Source organism: Notamacropus eugenii, chromosome 6, assembly GCF_028372415.1.
Source record: "Notamacropus eugenii isolate mMacEug1 chromosome 6, mMacEug1.pri_v2, whole genome shotgun sequence".
NCBI classification, from domain to species: Eukaryota; Metazoa; Chordata; class Mammalia; order Diprotodontia; family Macropodidae; genus Notamacropus; species Notamacropus eugenii.
Genome location: NC_092877.1, coordinates 11,296,816 through 11,317,313, shown reverse-complemented (window position 1 = coordinate 11,317,313; position 20,498 = coordinate 11,296,816). Strand labels below are relative to the sequence as shown.

The 20,498-nt window shown below is 39.0% G+C and overlaps 1 protein-coding gene and 1 long non-coding RNA gene across 5 annotated transcripts; one reads left to right on the top strand and one right to left on the bottom strand.

Annotated features, from left to right (window-relative positions):
• Positions 1-1,188: 1,188 nt before the first annotated feature.
• On the bottom strand, positions 1,189-3,536 carry LOC140510434 (uncharacterized). Its single transcript, XR_011969228.1, has 2 exons — positions 3,449-3,536; positions 1,189-1,528 (listed from the first exon to the last, which is right to left on the bottom strand). It is a non-coding gene; the product is annotated as an uncharacterized lncRNA (long non-coding RNA).
• A 139-nt stretch (positions 3,537-3,675) lies between these two features.
• On the top strand, positions 3,676-17,342 carry LOC140510432 (glyceraldehyde-3-phosphate dehydrogenase-like). Of its 4 annotated transcripts, none has more exons than XM_072619083.1 (2): positions 3,676-3,699; positions 16,123-17,342. In XM_072619083.1, exon 2 carries the CDS (start codon positions 16,155-16,157, stop codon positions 17,154-17,156), a length of 1,002 nt encoding a protein of 333 aa, XP_072475184.1. In that variant the 5' UTR covers positions 3,676-3,699; positions 16,123-16,154; the 3' UTR covers positions 17,157-17,342. The 4 variants fall into 4 exon arrangements, with proteins under 4 accessions (XP_072475184.1, XP_072475185.1, XP_072475187.1 ...); XM_072619084.1 differs by lacking the exon at positions 3,676-3,699 and adding an exon at positions 6,985-7,125; XM_072619086.1 differs by lacking the exon at positions 3,676-3,699 and adding an exon at positions 7,379-7,536.
• Positions 17,343-20,498: the final 3,156 nt, after the last annotated feature.

The window sequence follows — 20,498 nt, the reverse complement described above, 5'->3', positions numbered from 1 at the left end:
CCTGATTTTGTCACATGGCTTGAGGATAAAATGCCTTTTTCAAATACCTTATAGAGCATAACTTTCAGTCAAAATCCTTCCATGTTTTGTACATGACACTTCAGTTCATGCCTGAAAAACAAATCGTTCAATCTAGTTTTAAACAAAAAGTCAAATGTTATTTTGCTTTTCTCTTTAAATTCTGTTCTTTCCTCATGTCAGCTAATATAAATGGTGTTGCTCAGTCATTTCAGTCATGTCCAACCTTTCATGACCTCATCTGAGATTTTCATGGCCAACGGGAATGGATTCCATTTCCCTCTACGGTGGATTCACTTTGTCAAGCAAGCAGGGGGTAAGTGACTTGCCCAGGATCACATAGCTAGAAAGTGTCTGAGGATAGATTTGAACTCAGGTCTTCCTGACTCTAGGCCCAGGGCTCTAACCACCAAGTCATGAGCTGCCTTTCTAACTTGAATAACACTGCTATTCAAGAAGATAAAAATGTTGTCTATCCGGCCCACAATTCACTATTTTTTAAAAATTATTTTGTTTTCAGTTTTCTACAATCACTTCCAGCAACTCACTATTTTTCTTGCTTCTTTATCTACCAACTTGCCAAAAAGTAAAACTACTTATTTGGTCATATAATAACACTAGCCCATAAATTTTGTTTTTGTTTTTTGTTTTTTTGGTTTTTTCCCTATCCAGAAGAGGGCTTATAAACTGCTCTGCTAAGTTGTTCCAAGCTTCTCCCACTTCCTCTCATGAATACTTTAGCTGAGTTTTGTGTGAAGCAAAATTTGCATTTACTCATTACCATAGCAACTAGCTCAAGTTTAGATACAAATTGTTTTCTTAAAAGAAAAAAAGAAATTACAAAAATCTCAGATTACATCATAAGATGTAAAATCACATTCAGAGTTCAGCGATGTTTTCAAACATAGAAATCAATTTCATTATTGTACGCCTTAAAAAAGGGCATTTTTTTTTTGGTGTTTGCCATTCATCAGCTAAAGGAACATGTTAATATACCTAAATCATCTTCTGTGAGGGACTTAGGCCATTTAAACATCATATTTCATCTTCAACCTGGAGTCTTCGGTTTTATTTTTATCAAATATGTAGGAGCATATAACAACAACAGCATGGAAAAGTTAACCTTTTTGACAAAATAAATACATTAATGAATTAAATTAGACACAGCTGTAGAGTCTAGGAACACTTTAATTAAAGCCAATTGAGAAATTAAGTCAATCTAAGCTGAAGGCAGGGAAAGCCAAAAAAGAAGTGTCTTTAAAGGATAAAGGAAAGAACGTACAAGGATGAGTGAAAACTTTCCAGGGTATGGAGCTCTCAGAAGGAGATGAAGAATAGTGAATTTTGGCCCAGAGACTTGATGCCAAGGTATCTTGACTTGGCTTCAAATGTTTCTAACGTGAATTCTGTTCATGAAGTATGTCATTCTCTTTGGGGCACTGTATTAATTCTGTTTTGCGAACCACTGAAATGATTTTCATTTCCATAACTCCTTCTGCTCCACCCCCTCCTGCCAAAAGAAAAAATCAATGTTTATAATTCCCTAATTAATTACATTAAAAAGAAGTACTTCAAACGTGGAATTTTTCTCAAATCTGGCAGCTTTATCTAAAATGGTGATTTTTTAAAAAAGTTTTTGCTGTGTAACTCTTCATGATTTCATTTGTGGTTTTCTTGTCAAAGATATTCGAGTGATTTGCCATTTCCTTCACCAGCTCATTTTATAGATGAGAAAACTAAGGCAGACATAGGTTGTGACTTTCCCAGGGTCACGCAGCTAATAAGTTGTCTGAGGCTAGATGTGAACTCTGAAACCTCCCTTTGACCATTTTGCAATTGGAGAATGTTTTTTGTTTTTATAAATTTGACTCAGTTCTCTATATATTTGAGAAATAAGGCCTTTACCAATAATTTCTATTCAGGTATTTATAATGAAGTGATGTTAAAAGATAATATGATAATAAAAAATTAATGTTCAATATTAACTATGGTCCTAAGATTTCAATACATTATTCCAGATCTGATCTAACTATAGGTCAGATCCCTTGTCCTGAAAGAAAACTACCTCTCTTAAGTCTGCTTTAATAGCCAGTGACATCCCTTCCAACCAATTTTCATTTCCATGCTGATAATTCCCAGACAAATATATCCAGGTTTGATCTCTCTCTACTGAGATCCAGTCGATTAATCAACAGACTTATTTATGTTCATCCTAAATGAAGTAATAAAAATAAAATAAAATACAAAACATTGTTATTTCCTTTAAATGTTCCCCTCTTTCCAACTTTCCTATCATGTCAAAAGTAGTACCATGTCTGCCAGTCACTAGATGGCACAGTAAATAGAGGAAGGGACTCAGAATCAAAAATACTTTGCAGCTTCTTGAATTCAAATTTGGCCTCAGACACTTACTAGCTGTGTTATACTAGGCAAGTCACTTAGCCCTGTTTACCTCAGTTTCCTCATCTGTAAAATAAGTTAGAGAAAGAAATGGCAAATCACTCTAGTATCTCTGCCAATAAAATCTCATCTGGGGTCAGAAAACGTCAGGTACTACTGAACAAAACAGTCACACAGACTCACAATCTTGATTCCTTACTCACATTCATCTAATTTGTTGTCGAATTTCATCATTTCTGCCTAAATAATATCTCATACATATTCTCTTCTTTTCACTCATATAGCCTTTATAAGTACAAACCTCCATCACCTCTCACCTGCTCTATTATTTTAATTGCTCTCCTTACCTCATTTTTTCCCTTCCAAATCAAGCTACCTTTCCTTTGCTGCCAAAATGGGCAAATCTGATCCTTTCCTTCTGTTCCTCCCCAGTAAATTCTCTATTGCAATCATGACCAGATATAAAATATTCTGTTTTGACATTTTAAGATTGTCACAATCTGGCCCCTTTTTGCCTTTCTTGTCTAATTCTACTTCATTCCTTCTACATACTCTATGATGACTACTTGCCTACAAATGCCTACTTAACTGTCCTTCACATCTGACATTCCATCTCTGGTTTTTTCCAATATCTGTCCTACATGCCTGGAATGTTCTCTCTCTTCAACTAGTCCAACTCTTGGCTTCCCTTCCTTCCTTCAGAAAAACTCAATTCAAATTCTATCTTCTGCAAGAAGACACATTGCCCTACTCTATCCCTGCCATCCTTAGAAAACCCTTTAAATTTATATCGGCTTAATCTCCTATATGCATAGCAATCTGCATCTCGTCTTCCCCATTAAATTATGAGAACCTCGAGGACAGAAACCATGTTTTCGCATTTCTGTGTATTCCTGGTGCTTGGCACAATCTCTTGGCTGATGGCAAGTGTTTGATAAATGTGTGTTGACTGACTGACTGAGAATCTATGACTCATTATGTGTAACAGCAGTAAAAAGGCTTCCCTCACACTTTCCATAACACAGATTACCTTAGCTAGAAAATGTCATCCTAACAATCTCTCTAAGACTTCTCTTTCTAAGAATTTTTGTGCTAAAAGCAGTTGGGGGTGGGGGGCTACCTGTCTCTGTTGCCAAGGTTTTTATGATCTCTGCATTTATTGGACAACATACTTTGACCAGGCTTTGTGTCATAATTGAGCTGTATGAGGTTCAAGCCGGTCACCTAAAAAAAGCAACTGTAAACTACCAATTCCTTGGTAGAGTTGCTCACTGCTTCAGGGTGAGTATGAGATTCAATTCCCTTAAAATACTTGATAGTTAATTTACAAAACAAAAAAAAATGTTAGTGAAGAAAAATTGTCATTGTTCTAGAGATCATCGCTTAATAGATAGATCAGGTTGGCTAGCTGTTGAATGTTCTTAATCATATTTTAAACCTCATACCCCTTTGTTCCTGGCAATGCAGGTCCACCACGTATTCCATAGCCTTGACCAAATCAGAGTGTTCATTAAAATTGGCATCTGAATCAGCAAATAGATTATTCCACATAAGAGTTTCATTTGTAAAGGAGGGCTTAAGTAGAAGTTTGTACAGCACAAAAAAAAAAAAGAAAAAGAGAAAGATGTCTTTGACCTTCTTTGTGGGATATACTGTACAGTAAAAATGAACACTATGCAAATTAAGATGTGCATAGAGGAGAAGAGTTTCGATACTATTATTAATGGGCATAGGGATCAATTATAGGAAAAGACATTTGAAAAAGAAGGTAAAAATGAGAGAAAAGAATAGGAAACGACATTCAATTGCATCTTAGTTTGTAAAAAGAAACTAAGTTGTGAGAACTAGGATGTAATTGAAAGAAAAATGAACTTGATTTTTTTTATTTTTTTAAATCTATAACTTCAAAAAAAATCTTAGATGGAATGATTATCAAATCTATATTAGGAAAGGGCAGGTAAAATGATGGCTTACAAGTGGCAGGATCCAAAAGGAAGCTGGGCAAGCTAGAACAATGGGCTGAATCTAATTATATTCAATTCAGTAGGGTTCAAAGTAAAAGCTTCGAATACCTTTACAAGTAAAAGATGGGTGTGACTAAGTGGCTAAGTAATTTCACAAGAAAAGAAAAGAAATGATTTTTATTTTCTTTTTTTAAGTAGACCCCATTCAAAGTATAAGGTGACATTATTATATGAAATAGGGTAGCTAAGTCGCACAGAGGATAGAATGCCACACTTGTAATCAAGAAGTTCAAATATGACCTCTGGTACTTACTAGCTGTATGACCCTGGGCAAGTCACTTAAACCTGTTTGCCTGAGTTTCCTTATTTGTAAAATGACTAGAGAAGGAAATGGCAAACTGTTTCAGAATCTCTGCCAACAAAACCCCAAAGAGGGGTCATGAAGAGTTAGACATGACAGAAAAACAACAATATTTTAAGACAATGGAAAAATTTATGCAAATTTAAGATGCCTTGCTAGATGACAGTAAAGATTAGAGAATAAAGTATAACACTATAACTCATCCCTGATAGGTCCACATCTGAAGTGTTGTGTTTAGTTTTGAATATTATAGGAAAGACATTGATAAACTAGAGCTTATCCAGTGGGGAGTGATGAAGGTGGTCACCTCCTAAGGGTACAGGCAATCTCAAGGTCATAGACCACATAGGATCACAGGAAGGATTTGAGGATGTTTAGGCTGGAGGAGAGGAGTCTGTAATGGGACGAGATAAGTATGTTCAAGTGTTTGAAGGACTCTCACGTGAAAAGGGGAAATTGTCTTTGTTTGGCTTGATCCAAGAGGGAAGAAAAATCTAGGGCAATGATTATCAGCTGTAAAGAGTTAAATTTAGGCTTTAGGAAAAGGAAAACTGACTAACAATTTGAGCTTTCCCTACACAGAATGGGTTGTCTCTGTATATAGTGGATTCCTCCTCTCTTGAGGTCTTGAAACAAACTCTGTAGGTAGATCATAAAGAGATTTTTTTCCCCTTATGAAGAGGCACAAAAATGTGTTTCAAGATTCCTTCCCATTGTGAAAAGTATGTGAAGTTTCTAAGGCAACTCTCTAATATTAAGTGGAAAAAAATATTTGCCAATACAGATGGACAGAGTTTTTCATACAGAAATTCACAGCTCCAGTCTCTGCATACATATATCCCCAATCTTAGTCATCCTATTCTGGATTCCCCTCTGGTTTATCAGCAGCCTTTCTCTATGTGCTCCTGATCTCTCTCCCTTTTTTGTAGAGGTAGGAGACACTGTGTGTGAAACAATGGGTTTGATTCCTCCTCTCAATTGTGTTCGAGGAAATAAGAGTTCCTTTCCTAAACTGTGGTATTGAGAACTGAAGACAATATTCTGAATGCCATCTTGATGGCAATACCAGAGATCAGTGGTACTGTCATTTCCTTCATCCTGGGCAATCCATTGTTGTTCAATAATCTCAATCTTGTCTGACTTTGTGACTCCATTTGAGAGTTTTCTTGGCGGAGATACTGGAAAAATTTGGCATTTCCTTCTCCAGGTCATTTTACAGATGAGGAAACTGAGGCAAGCAAATGTCTTGCCCAGGGTTGCACAGCTAGCAAGTGTCTGAGGAGACAAATCTTCCTGATTCCAGATGCAGTGCTCTATCGACTATGCCACCTAGCTGCCCCATGAGTCTTCATGGATGACAGTAAAGAAAATATTTTCCTTACACTTAAAATTATCCTAATTGATGAGAATGTTGACTTAGTGAGAGAGGACATTAAAATGGCATTTCAAAGCCCATTGTTTCCAGGACACTATTTCCGAAGAGCAATTAAAAGAAGAGGGGAGTGTTCCCCAAATAATATGGTTGCTATATGCTCCTTATTCATTGGACAAGTATAGGAAAAACTTTTATGTCATAACTGAACTCTATAAGACTTAGACTAATGACCTTGGGGGGAGGGAAGAGAGATGATTACTAGCCTCTGTGTGTGTATAGAGAGATGATTATTTGTGTGTGTGGGTGTGTAGGCGATGCTTGGTAAATACACCCTGCTTAAAGATGAGCGTGAGGTAAAATTCATTTAAAGCCATTGCCTGTTAAGATCCCAAAATAAGATCACTTCAAGAGATTTTTTTTCTAAAAACATCAATTACTAAATATTTGGGAATTTGCTACAGGGGGAGACAGAGTAAACCCCTCACTGACTTTGCACTTAAATCTTCTCCAACCTGTTTCTGACAAAATGCTGTCCTAATACCATGTTAAAACACAACACATCAATGAATCAATAAGAATTGAATCTGCTAAGTACCTACTTTGTACCAGGCACTTTTAGGCCCTGAGGATAAAAAGACAAAAAGGAAATCCTCAGTGAAATGAAATTTCCCTCATTGAGCTTATATTCCATAAGAAGAAACATGTGTACATTCAAAAAATGTGAAATACAAACAAAGTGAATCCAGTTCAAGTTTTTAGAAAGGCACCAGATAGGGAGGTGGTGGGGAGAATGAGGATGGGATGAAATAGATCTGAAAACATTACATGTAAGAGGTAACATTTACACTTAAGTTTTGAAGGAAAATCTGGTTTCTAAGATGCTGGCTTGAGGAAGGAGCCCATTCTAGTTACAGGGGCCAGCTTGAGAGAAAAAAAAACTAGGCACAAAGATGAGGGGAAGACTATTGGGTTGGAGACCACGTACTTTGAGAAGACAGAGTTAAAAGGTAACTATGTATTATATAGATATAGAGAAATATGGGTGCATTTAAATATATGAACATACAAATATGTGTACATCCAAATATATACATGTGTACATAATTAAATGCACATGTTTATATACATATATACATGCAAACATTTTTTTTTTGTTTGCGTCATCTTCATAGAGAGCTCTTAATGAGGAATTTCCTCTACCAATTGTGATCAATACCTTCTGTGTAACTCACAGTCTCAAAGAATATCTTGGATAGATTGGGAGATTCAGCCTGTCAGCATCATGGAGCTAACGTGTCAGGAACAGACCTCAAAGCTGACCTTTTTTATTCTCCCATCTGTCATTCATGTACCCAAGGGCAAGGCATATAGAAGAATCAATGAGTGGACCAATTTTGCCAAAGCATGGGGCATGCAGAGTGAGTGGTAGCATTTAATGAGAGTGAAAATGGAGGGTAGCACTAAATAAGAGAGCTTGAATTCCAGGTATGGTATTCCAGGGGCAGGCTGGTCATAAAATCATAAGGAGGGTGCCATCACTAATCTCCACACAAAGATCAAAGGAGAGGAAGACCACCAATTGGTCAGTGAGCTTCTCTATGAAGGATTTATGGAAAATGTAGAAAGAACTGTCTTAGAGATAAATGCATGAGGGTCAGGGTTGGGGGAAGCATTGCAATCTACACAAACAAGCCTAAGTAAAAGGGAGATTCTAGCACTGGAGAGAGAAAATCACAGGATTTTTGACCTAGAAGAGACCTTTTGCAATCAATCGAGTCCAACCCTATCTATCAATTTATAAATGAGGAAAATGAAGTCCAAAGAGGCCTAAAGTATCTGCTTCTCTCATTCGTGCATGGCAGACCACGATTTGCAGCTCGGATTTCTGGAGCCAAATATACCACTCCAGCCCCGAGCACTGTCTTTAGACTCTTTTCCACACCCCATAGTGGTGCCCCCCTTTTTCTGTCCATCCCTGTGGAGTGCTTGCTTATCACCTCATGTCAACAGCAACTAAAACGTTGATGAACAATCAATAATCATCTTTAAATACTTGAGCCAGGCAAAGTACAGCCTTCAGAAGTATGAAGTTAAGGACACAAAACATGATACACTGAAAGGATCTTGAGGCCCTCTGGAAGCATGTCATATATCTTTTCCCCATTATTATTAACTTATTTTTTTTTATTCTTTAGAAAGCATCAACTAACTAATAAATGTGGAATTTCATCAACAGAGGAGCTAGGTGATGCAGTGGAGAGAGTGCTGGGCCTGGAAGTCAGGGAGATTCATCTTCCTGAGTTCAAATACGGCCTCAGATGCTTACTAGCTGTGTGACCTTGGGCAATTCATTTCTGTTTGCCTCAATTTCCTCATCTGTAAAATGAGCTGGAGAAGGAAATGACAAATCACTCTAGGATCTCTGGATCACAGTAGGTGCTTAATAAATGTTTACTGAACTAAAATGAATATATATATATATATATATATATACGTATATATATATCTTTCAAGAAATCAATATGAAGGAAATCAAAGGCTCCTAAGAGGCAAATTAAGATGGAAGAACCTCTCAAGCAAAGAAGGTTAGCCTGTGCTGTGGGATGTGGCATCATGTTTAAGGCATAGCTAAAAAGTTAATTTGATGGTCTGGAGTGTGTGTGAAGTGTAATAAGTCTAGAAAGTAGATTGGGCATGGGTTGTGGAGAATTCCAAGTAGCTGAACAGAGGAGCATTTTTGTTTTTGAACACAGAGCCCATTGGGAGAGTCCTTGAAGTTTATTGAGTATAGGAGTGACCTGATCAAGTCTGCACTTCAAGAAAATCACTTTTACAGTTCTATATGGATTTTAATGAAGAGACACTAAACTTGAAGAATCTTTTGCAACAAGCTGAGTGCAGGTGATGACACCTGAACTAAGGTGTAGCCCTGAGAGTCAAAAGAAGGAAAGAATAGGAAGCATGGTTTAAAAACCAAGAGAGTCACAGAGAGGGGTGGTGCAGAAAGGCACAAAAGAAAGAAAGAGGGAATCAAACCAGACTTAGAGCATAGGCTTTATTTTTGTCTCCCTTGGTTTGTTCTGCTGTTTCATAGATTATGTATTTTGGGTGAATTTGCAGTTGCCCGCCATGACTCTGGGTCAGCCCACTATGGACAGCTCTTTGACTCATGCCTTTATTTCCAATTGCTATAAAGGCACACCTTAGATTTCCCATTGCCCACTCAGCTGGAATGCCAGCATATGCATTTCTATACCGTCCACAGAGACAAGGATTCCAAAGTAAAGCTCACTTGCGGGCAGGATGAATTAATCATTTCCATCAACCACAGCAAAGAGGTGACTAAGTGTTGGCTGCACTAAACATTGAATTTCCCCAGCTGGACTGCTTGGCAGTGTGTTCTCTGCACATAACACTTGTCACAGTGGTTTAACCGCAGTTAGAAAACACCTTTTACTTGTGCCTCAAGCTATCAGGTGATCTTACATGTTCTTTTACTTCTCTGAGAAGAGTAGGTTGGGGAAGTTGTGATGTTGAAATGCTAGACTCAGATAAATGGGACAAGCTCCAGCCCTACTAAAGTTGGAAGCTGAGAAATTATTTTAGCTATACAGTCTGGAACCTTATTAATTTATAATCTCCTCCCCAGATCCCTAACTAGGTGGGAGAAGGCAGGGCTCTCTGCCCTGGGGCAGAAAAGTTTGAGGACTCTGGGTCAGCACCATCCTGCCTGGAATTTTCTCCCTTCACATAATATTATACCATACTATATCCATAGATAAATACTTTATCCATAGAAGCAAAGACAGCAACCTTTTCCATTGTGGATCTCTTTCTCTTCTGCTAGAAATGATGTCATGCTTACTCCTTGTGACTCCCAAACTCTTTCCTTTCTTACCCTACCCAACTCCTCCTGTAATGGAAGCATTACTTCGTCCCTTAGATGGTCACATGGTCAGCAGGATAGAAACCTCTGGGAATACCAGGGTTTGCTTCCTCTCTACCCCAAATCAGCATTCCCTACCCTCATTGTCCATCACTGTTACCTCCCACCCAAAAAGTACTGCTATAGTGACAACTATATTTCACTCTCTAGCTGGTCATTGTAGGTTACTTTTTCTTTTCACTTTTTTAAAGGCCTTTCAAGGGTTGTCTTTGGTTTGAGCAAATTCTGTATCACAAACTTCCTCACCTAAAAAAAACTGATATAAAGAAATGAGGAAAATACACATAGGGACCCACCAACATTAATCATTTCCAAATTAAAGACGATGAGGATAACAAGAAGGAGGAGGAGGAGGAGAAAAAGGAGAAGGAGAAAGAAAAGGAGAGAAAGAGGAGAAGGAGGAGGAGGAGGAGGAGGAGGAAAAGGAGGAGGAAGAGAAGAGATATTCCTTGGAAGCAGAAAGTTTGGTCCAATGAATCCTGAGTTGGGAGTCATAGGACCTGGGTCCAAATCCTGCCACTGCCATTTTGTGCGACGTTGGTTGATTCACTTCCAATCTCTTGGCCCCAGGGCTCCCATTCCTCACCCAAAGAAGCAGACCAAGCAGGATGAGCTCTTGCTCTAAATCAGTTGCCTCATCATCTTAGTGATTTTGCCACTCTGGGCCTTCATTTCTTCAACTATAAAATGAGGGAGTTGGATTAGCTCAATATTCATATTTAGTGATACATCTGCAATTCCTTTTAGAACTCTTAAACTCAACATGTCCAAAAGAGAATTCATTATCCTTCACCTTACTCCCCCCACACCTTCCCTATCACTGCAGAGGATAATACCATCCTCCCCACTCCCTCAGACTTACAACCTAGCAGTCATCCTGGATTCCTCATGACCTTTCACCTCCCATAACCAAGTGTTCCTTCCCCTGAGCACCATACCATCTCTTGAATACATCCCCTACTCTCCTCTGACAGTGCCCTTACTCTAGTAAGGGTACTTCTCACCTCTCACCTGGTCTATTGCAATAGATGCTGTTGTGTCTGCCTGCCTCAAGTCTCTCCCCATCTTCCATAGAACCACTAAAGTGACTTTCCTAAAGTGCAGGTCAGATCATTTCAAACACATCCTCCACTCAATAAACTCCAGTGGCAAACTTTGGACCCCGGGATCAAATACAAAAATACTCTGATTTACAATCAAACCCCTTCATAACTCAGGCCCCTCCTATCTTTCCAGTCTTCTCACACCTTACTGCCTGACACATACTCTTTGACGTTGGCCTCCTGGCTGGTCCCCAAACAGAATGCACTGTCTCTTGGCTATGAACATTTTCTCTGGCTTCCCCTCCCCCATGTCTGGAAAGCTCTCCCTCCTCAATTCTGACTGCTGACCTCCCTGGCTTCCTTTGAAATCTCAATTAAAAGGCTCTTTTTCTAGAAGCTGTTCAGTTGATTTCAGTTGTGTCTAACTCTTTGTGACTTCATTCAGGGTTTTTTTGGCCAAGATACTGGAGTGATTTGCCATTTCCTTCTCCAGCTAATTTCCAGATGAGGAAATTTGGTTACGGGACTTGCCCAGGGTCACACAGATAGTAAGTATCTGAGGGTAGACTTGAACTCAAAACAATGAGCCTTCCTGACTCCAGGTTTTGCAACCCTAGCCTTCCCCAACCCCTTTTAATCCAGTGCATTTCATCTATTTATCACATAGATACAATATATACATACTATACATATGTTTACATAGATACATATGTGTGTATATCTGTGCGTATATATGCACATATATGTATGCGTATGTGTATATATACATGAATTTGTCCCCATGATGTCACTTCCATTAGATTGATAGTTCCTTCAGGTCAGAAACTGTCTTTGTCTTTTTATGTACTAAGAACTTCACACAGGGCCTGGCATATGGGAGGAGCTTAATAAATGTTTGGTGATTATCTGATTGGTTATTCTGTTCACAAAACCCTTGGTGATTCATGATAATATCTCAAAGTGTTTGTGCTAAAAATTATTTAATGGAAGCAAAAGCAATAAATTGAATTGTAGATAATATTATATGATATTTCTCTGGAAGTTCACAATGTGGTGGTGGTGCTGGTGCTGGTGGTTGGTGGTGGTTGACATTATTATTAAGGGTTGATAGAACAGAAAGCAATGGGAACCACTGAACTGGGGATGTCTATGGTCCCTTCTATCTCTGATTTCTGATCCGAAGAAACTCCTTCTGACTTCAGAGAGGATGACAGTATCAGTGGACTCTACAAATCTGGCCTATCATTCACTCTCTTTCTTTGCAGGAATCACTTTGGAGGCTTTCTGCTTCCTCTTATTTAAATATAACACATCCCTATCACAAAAGTTATTTTTGTCAAATCCTATAGATACCTACTACCTGCTTGTCAGCAAACAGCAAAATAAAATGCCAATCATAGACTATATTCAAGTTTTACATAAGCAAGATTAAGGAAGAGGAAGAATGGGAATACAGGTAGTGTTCAGGTGACCTGGGTTCAAAACTCTCTCTTAAGAGAGAACATTTTTCTCTTTTCTTAACCTTCTCTTAAGCAATAATCCAATAAACATTTATTAAGTAATCACTGTATGCCATGGCACTGGGCTAAAGTTGGGGATTTTGAGCCCTGTCCAGCTGATCTTGACCCCATTGGATTTTCTTGGAGAACTGGAATGTTTTGTCATTTTCTTCTCCAGCTTATTTTACAGATGAGGAAATTGAGGCAAACAGGGTTGAGTGACTTGCCCAGCATCACACAGCTATCAAGTGTCTGAGGCTACATTTGAACACAGGAAGAGAACTCTTCCTAAATTTAAGCCTGGCACTCTTTCCTTTATGCCACCTAGTTGCCCTAAGACCTGGGGTTACAATTAATATAAAGAAAGGCAGTCCTTGTTCTCAAGGAGCTTGTGTTCATCCTTCATTTTTGAAGAGGACCATGACATCAGAGAAATAATGACATGACTTACACTTGACTTTGTTTTGAGTGAGGGAGAGATGTGCAAGATTACCAGCCTCACTTTCTCCTCCTGAGACATCTGAATCCAGTGACCAGATATCCATCAGGATGACTGCAGATGACTCAAGATGCAATGGGAGACTTTGGCCTTTTTGGCCAAGGCCTTTTCAGGTACTCACAGATGCAGGAAACAGGGAGTGGCGTACCTGGCTCAGGGGTATCTTGTTCCAGGGAGATGAAACTAGGCAGAGCAACAGATTTAAAATAGTGTGAGCTCAGTCTACTTTCTATCCTCTGTAAAAGGAAGGCATTGGGAGGAGTTTGGTATTCCTCCCTCCAGTCTTCCAATCAGATGGAATAGGAAGCTGAGGGAGGTTTTAGCAATCAAGGCTAGAGTTTAGCAGCATGGTGGTGAGTTTAGAAATGATGAGCTTACCCTAGGAGGGGCATCCCTGGAATTAAAATAGAACAGAACAGCAGATATAACGTGGAGTAAGCAGAGAGTTGGGTTCCATTTACACCTTAAGAAAGTCAATCTCTTTGGGCTAAAGTTTCCTTATGTGGCATAGTGGAAGCTTCTTTGAGGTCAGGGACTCATTTTTGTAGTTCATGTACCCCTAGCTACTAGTGAAGTATCTGAAACATACAAATAAATGTTTATTAATTGTTTATTATTTAAACGGAGGAGGCAGTGGATTAGATGACCTCTAAGGTCCCCCACTAGCTCTGAATTTATGACACTGTGATTATTTTCCTCTTTCTTATGTGTGAAAGGAAATGCTTCTCAAAAATCTGTTCAGGTAATAGCCACAGTTGGGAGAAGTGAGGGGACTGGAGGAGGAATAGCCGAAGGACTCTGATCAAGGACAATTAAATTTAAAGAGTGCTGACAGCACTTGATGTCCTTTATTGGTCTAGAAATGACTAAGATTAGCAAATGGTAAGAATAATTAAGTCAAATCAAAAGATGTAAGACTACACCTAAATTTCCTTCTCCGGAGAGGGATAACTTTCTTCTTGTCCCATCTTGACTTAACTTATTGGTCCCAATTCTTCCCATATATTATTTTTCTCAGCAACAAATTTCAGTGTCCTAGGATTTCCTTGTCTACATGGAGTCTAAACAATCCCTCAATATATTTAGGGGCTCATCTGTGCCAATTGCCTAGGTCCATTTCCCCTCTTGTCTTGGAATACAGAAGCTTCGGTCAAGGGATTTTCTTCAGTTTTAGATTTGAAAATTTTTAGAGTGAAATGAATTTCCATTACTGTCTAGTCTAATCCATGTTGGAAGAAAAAAAAGTTAAACACTGCCAAGAAGTATCTCTTCAACCTTTGATTAAAGACTTCCAAAGAGGAGGAACATTTAATCTCCAGAGGAATCTCTTTGATTTTGGGAAGGAAGGAAACATTTATTAAACATCTACTGTATGCCAGGTGCTATCTAAGCACTATGCAAATATTATCTCTTTTGATCCTCACAACCATACTGGGAGGTAGGTGTTATTATTATCCCCATCTTACAGTTGAGGAAACTGAGACAAACAGAGGTTAAGTGACTTGTTCAGTGTCACATAGCTAGTATCTGTGGACAGATACGAACTCAGGTCTTCCTGACTCAAGGTCTAGCACTCCATCTACTGTACCACCTAGCTACCTCTGTCTCTGATTGCTAGAAAGTATTGCATTGTGCTGAAATATGCATCCCTGGAACTTTAACCCATTGATCCAAATTCTCTTCTTTGAGACCAAAGAGAACAAGGCTAATCACTCTTCCACAGGTCTGCCTTCAAGAAGAGGAAACTACCATTTCTCCCCCCCACCCCCATCTCATTTTATCCAGGGTAAAAAGGGTAAGATTATATTGGTCAAGCAAAGTCTCACTTATCCCATTCTTCCCCCCAACTCCTATATTTTGAGCCCTATACTCCCTTTTTCTTTTTCATCAACTTCCTATAATATATAGTGGCTCTAGAGCATTATCCATGATCATGTATGAGTTGGTAGGGTGGATAAGGACCATAATTTACCCTTTCCCAGAGAATGTACAGAACGTACTTAACAACTACCAGGCTATATCTTCCATTGTTACTTGGGGTGAAAAATAAAGGAAGTAGAAAGAATTCATATCCATGTTTGATGATGGTCAAGTATTTCCTGTGCATGCAATAAGCATACAAGCTTCTCAAATGTTATCATATTTCAAAATCCTAGCTTTCCATTGGTGTACATACTCTCTTCAGTCCAAACAGTCCATATCCCTATTACAGCTTGACAATTTATGACCAATGAAAAAAATGTCACCACTGTCATTCCTACTGATGACGAGAATGGTCTTTAGATAACAATACACCATCTATTAACATATACTTAGCACAGAGATCACACTTGCAATTTTGTAGAATCTATCAGAGCTTTGGAGAACCATGGGCCAAACGCATATGAAGATATGACACAATAGAATAGGATTTGTGTAGTAGAGGCATAGAATATGCTCATTAATGACCTCAAAGAGTTCAGTTACATATATAGTCATATTTACTGTATTACAGATGACTGCACAGTATAGAGATTCCCTGATCTAGAAGACCAGGTCAAGAGACCTGTGTTCTGATCTCTACTGTGTTACTAAAATTACTGAACAACTTTGGCAATGGGGACTTGGTTTTCTCATTGGTAAGATATCACCTTGGGATGTGGAGACAGTATTACATAGAGAAATAATTGCTGAATTTGGATCCAAAGGACTGGGTTCAGACAGTCTCTTCCTTGTTTTGCTTGTGTCTTCATTATACAAATTACCTAACCTTGCTTGGCTTCAGTTTCCTCAACTATAAAATGAGGGGGTTGGATTAGATGACCTTAAATTTCCTTTCCAGCTGTCATTCTATGATTTTATGATCTTTATGACTATATAATCTCTGAAGTCCCTTCTAAGACTTTATGATAACAGCATCATATGCTGTATTTTGACTACTGTGACATGCTAAATCAAATTTGTTTTAAAACTTGGCTCAGTTTTATGTTTAAAGGTTGCTTATGAATAAATTGTTGTCTCTCTGCTTCTCTCTTTAGCTCACTGCCAGTAGAAGTGCTCCCAAAGCAGGATGGTGAGGGTTGGAATCAACGGATTTGGCCGTATTGGGCGTCTCGTAACCAGGGCTGCATTTCAAACAGGCAAAGTTGATATCGTGGCCATTAATGATCCTTTTATTGACATAAACTACATGGTTTACCTGTTCAAGTATGATTCTACTCATGGAAAATTTCAGGGCTCTGTCAGAGCTGACTATGACAGGCTGGTGATAAATGGAAGGGCTATTAATGTCTACCAGGAAAAGGAACCTTCCAATATCAGATGGGGAAGTGTTGGTGTTGAATATGTCATAGAATCTACTGGTGTCTTTACCACCATGGAAAAGGCTGGGGCTCACTTGAGGGGGGGCTGCAGACGAGTCATCATCTGTGGTCCTTCAACTGATGCCCCCATGTTTGTGATGGGAGTAAACCATGAGAGTTATAATAATTCCTATACGGTAGTTAGTAATGCCTCGTGTACTACCAACTGCTTGGCCCCTCTAGCCAAGGTCATACATGAAAACTTTGGCATTGTAGAAGGACTCATGACTACAATCCATGCCATTACTGCTAACCAGAAGACTGTAGATGGCCCTAGTCGCAATGACTGGCGTGATGGCCGTGGAGCTGGCCAGAACATCATTCCAGCTTCCACAGGGGCTGCCACTGCTGTGGGCAAAGTCATCCCTGGCCTTAATGGCAAACTTACTGGCATGGCGTTTCGAGTCCCTGTTCCCAATGTGTCAGTTGTGGATCTGACCTGCCGCCTGGAGAGACCTGCCAAATATGATGATATCAAGAGGATTATGAGACAAGCTTCCGAGGGACATATGAGAAATATCCTTGGCTACACAGAGGACCAAGTTGTATCCAGTGATTTCGTTGGTGACATCAACTCTTGCATTTTTGATGCTGAAGCTGGTATTGCCCTCAATGACTATTTTGTCAAACTCATTGCCTGGTATGATAATGAATTCGGTTACAGTAACCGTGTGTTGGATCTCATTGTCTATATGTCCTCCATGGAATGATGCAAAGAAGCTGTAGATCTTCAAGATAAAGGAGAAGTGTTCTGCAGCCTAGGTGTTCCTATACTCAGTTGACTTCCTTACAACAACAGTTCTCACTCCAAAGTAGTTCCCCCCACTTAACAGAGGGGAGAAGCATTGAGTCCTGTATTCTTTGCCATCAATAAAGTCAGCACTGTACCCAGTCAATTGTTTTGCTTTTCTTTTCTGTTCTGCTCAGAGAGGGCTCTAGGTGAAATTCTGCCACCCTCCTCCCCGAAAAAAACAAAGAATAAACAGAAAATAAAACAATGTTCATTAACCCTTTCTCAATTCTTTCTGTTCTATGCTCTTTATTTACCTACATCTTAAAATGTCTTCTTCTAATGTCTTCTCCTGATTCTGTGCTCTCATACCTCCTTCTCTAATATAAAAATCTGGTTTCAGGACTTCATTTAAATTGGCATCTAACTCGTTAATAATATCTCAGTTCATATCCCTGGTACTCTTCCAATTTCAATCCAGATCATAGTCTTACACCAAAGGGAATAAAACACTAATCTGGGACATTTGGGGCATCCCACTTGTGCTAGCTTCTCAGGGAGGATGGGTCAATTTATATTTCAATGATTATTGTGCTTGTAATTTGTCTGGATATATTAGGTAGTGGGGTACACAGACAAAAATAAACTGTTCTTGTCCTCAAGGAGCTTAAATTCTATCAGAGGAAATATTGTCAGGCACATAAATAAGATAGATAAAATAATGACAGAGTAAAATCAATAGAGGCACCAGTAGCTGGAGGTTCAGAATCTCTCCCAGTTCTTTGATTTCATACCTTTCTAGACTGTCAGGTGAATAATTGATTCTAGCTATGATTCGCAATCTCCTTTATGAATCATTTCTGAGAAACTGTAGTGTAGATCTACAATACAGAATGCAATCCATTTTTCAAAAAAGGTATTTCTTAAGAGTAATGGACATTTCTAATTGCTTCAAAGCAGAATGATATATATATGAAGAGAGAGGTGACTTTAAAGCCAAGAAGGTATGGGTTCAACTTCTGTCACATATTATGTTTGTGAACCTAGAACTTACTTCATCCTTCAGTGCTCTAGGCAACTGTCAAAGGCTTAATTGCAGAGAAGATAAGAAACTGCATTGATAAAGGGAGATTTTTCCTCTTGTAGTTACCTATACCAATGACAGTAGGCAAACCTTGGTGGACATTACTGATGTACTGAAAGAACTGGATCTTTGGACCAGGACAGCTTAATCTTAAACCTCCCTCTTCCAACCCCAGGTAGGGCTAGAGTTTTATCCCACCAACTCTGGCCTCTGCCCTCTCTGCCCCATCTCCAAAACCCAAGAGACTAAACTAAGCCTACCCTTCTCATTCCTATCTCTCCCTGCCCCCCACCATTCTTACCATCTAGTCACTGGTTATCCAAACTGCTTGTAATGTATATTTCACCTACTTCAGAAAGGATATACAGATAAGAGTAAGAAAAAGGCATAGTTATTTAGTTCTTTATATTTTGCTTTGTACCTGACTCATCAATAAATATAATGTATTTTAATGCTGTTATGTTTAGACATGGTTTCATGTATTAGAGGAGCGTATACCGAAATCCAAATCATACAATTCACACTCATTAGTTATGTGACCGTGGGTAAGTCACTTGGCCATTGTCTACTTCAGGTTCCTCATCAGTAAAGTGGGGATAATGATGGCATCTATCTCTCACGGTAGATGATATGAGAAAATGAGAAAATACCTGTAAAATGTTCTGTACACTTTAAAGCAGTATATCCATGTTCATTATTATTATTTGTGGAAGCACATGTACTCATCAATTTACCATGATCATGGTTGAAACCTCAAACTCTCTCTCACTACATGATGTGGTGAAGAGACGACAGAACCTAGAAGCCAGTAGAGACCTGGATTCAAGTCATTTCTTCCACATTTTTATGCTCTCAGAATCTTGGAGAGTCATCTATCATCTCTGAGCCTGTGATAATATTCATTTCTCCTGCCAGTATCTTCTTCGTAGCTAGTTATTTGCAGGATATCTCCTCCATTAGACTCTGAGCTCCCTGAGAGCATGGACTTTCTTCTCTCTGTCTACACAGGAGACATTACCAGCTAATAATGACTATCCAGGTCACTATTCATTTGTAGATGACTAAGTAAATGGTAGCAGTTGGTCCCGGGCAGTCATAGATAGGTTGAGAGAGAGAAATATAGCCTTTTTTCATCTGTTAGAGCTATAAGTAGCCATTTTTCCACATGCAAAAGATGGCTAGGAGATAATAATATATCTATTGAAGTTTAGGACGAGAAAGAGTATTCCAGGAGGGCACTGATGGGAAAGAGTTAGAATTTGAGAGGGCACAAAGTATGACCCAAGGTGCTATGGTTGGCACTTCTTCAAATTTTCTGCAAGGAAAATCACAGTTGCCTCACCTTAGTTGTAGCCCTACTAATCACTGATTCCAAAGGCAGTCTGCTTTTGCCTCTGTGATGAACTACAGGTCAAGAAATGTAAAGTGTGGAAAGATTAAGAGATAGAGCTGGTTCTGATGTCTCAATGATAATGAAGGTATCTGAAATGCCATAAAAGCAATAGTATAAAACAGCAACTATACACATCCAGTTCTGCCCAGTGGGATCACAGAATCCCCATAATGAGTCCACGCTCTTTAGCCTAGCCACTCTGGAGATGGGTCAAATGTCATCTTTTGGTTATTCAAGCACATCTCATTTGTGTGTTAAAAATACTATATGTTCAACAGCAGTGAAACAGGGCCCAAATGAGGCTCCTATTGTGCTATAAGCCAAGAGGAATGATTGCACACCCTTGCCCAATTCCTGGCAAATATTTTCACATCAGCATCATAATATTCGCTTTCACTTTGTCCTAAATTGCTTCAGCTTTTTCCCCCTCTTGGTAGCTTGCCTGGGGCAAGGGGGAGGGGTTGTACCCACAGAATTAATGTAACAGGATTAGCTAAAGCTTAATTATGAAATGACAACTTTAAACACATGTATTAAAATGGTCATAAAAATAACAATAGCTCACATTCCTCTAACCTTTTACAATTTAGAAAGGTCAGAATTTACAGAAATCCTCTGAGATCATTGGTCAAATATTTCTGTTTGAAGAAACTGAAACTCAGAGAGGCTAGTTCTGCAAAGTGGAATTCTTTGTGGTTGCATCGTTAACATGAACATAGGGAGGCCTTCGGTCTCTGTGGAGTGCAATCCCTCAGTCTTCGGATACTTAGATCTGAGATGATCATCAGATCTTAGATTTTGAGCTGGAAGTAACTGGAAACAATTGTAGCTCAACCCCCTCCCTG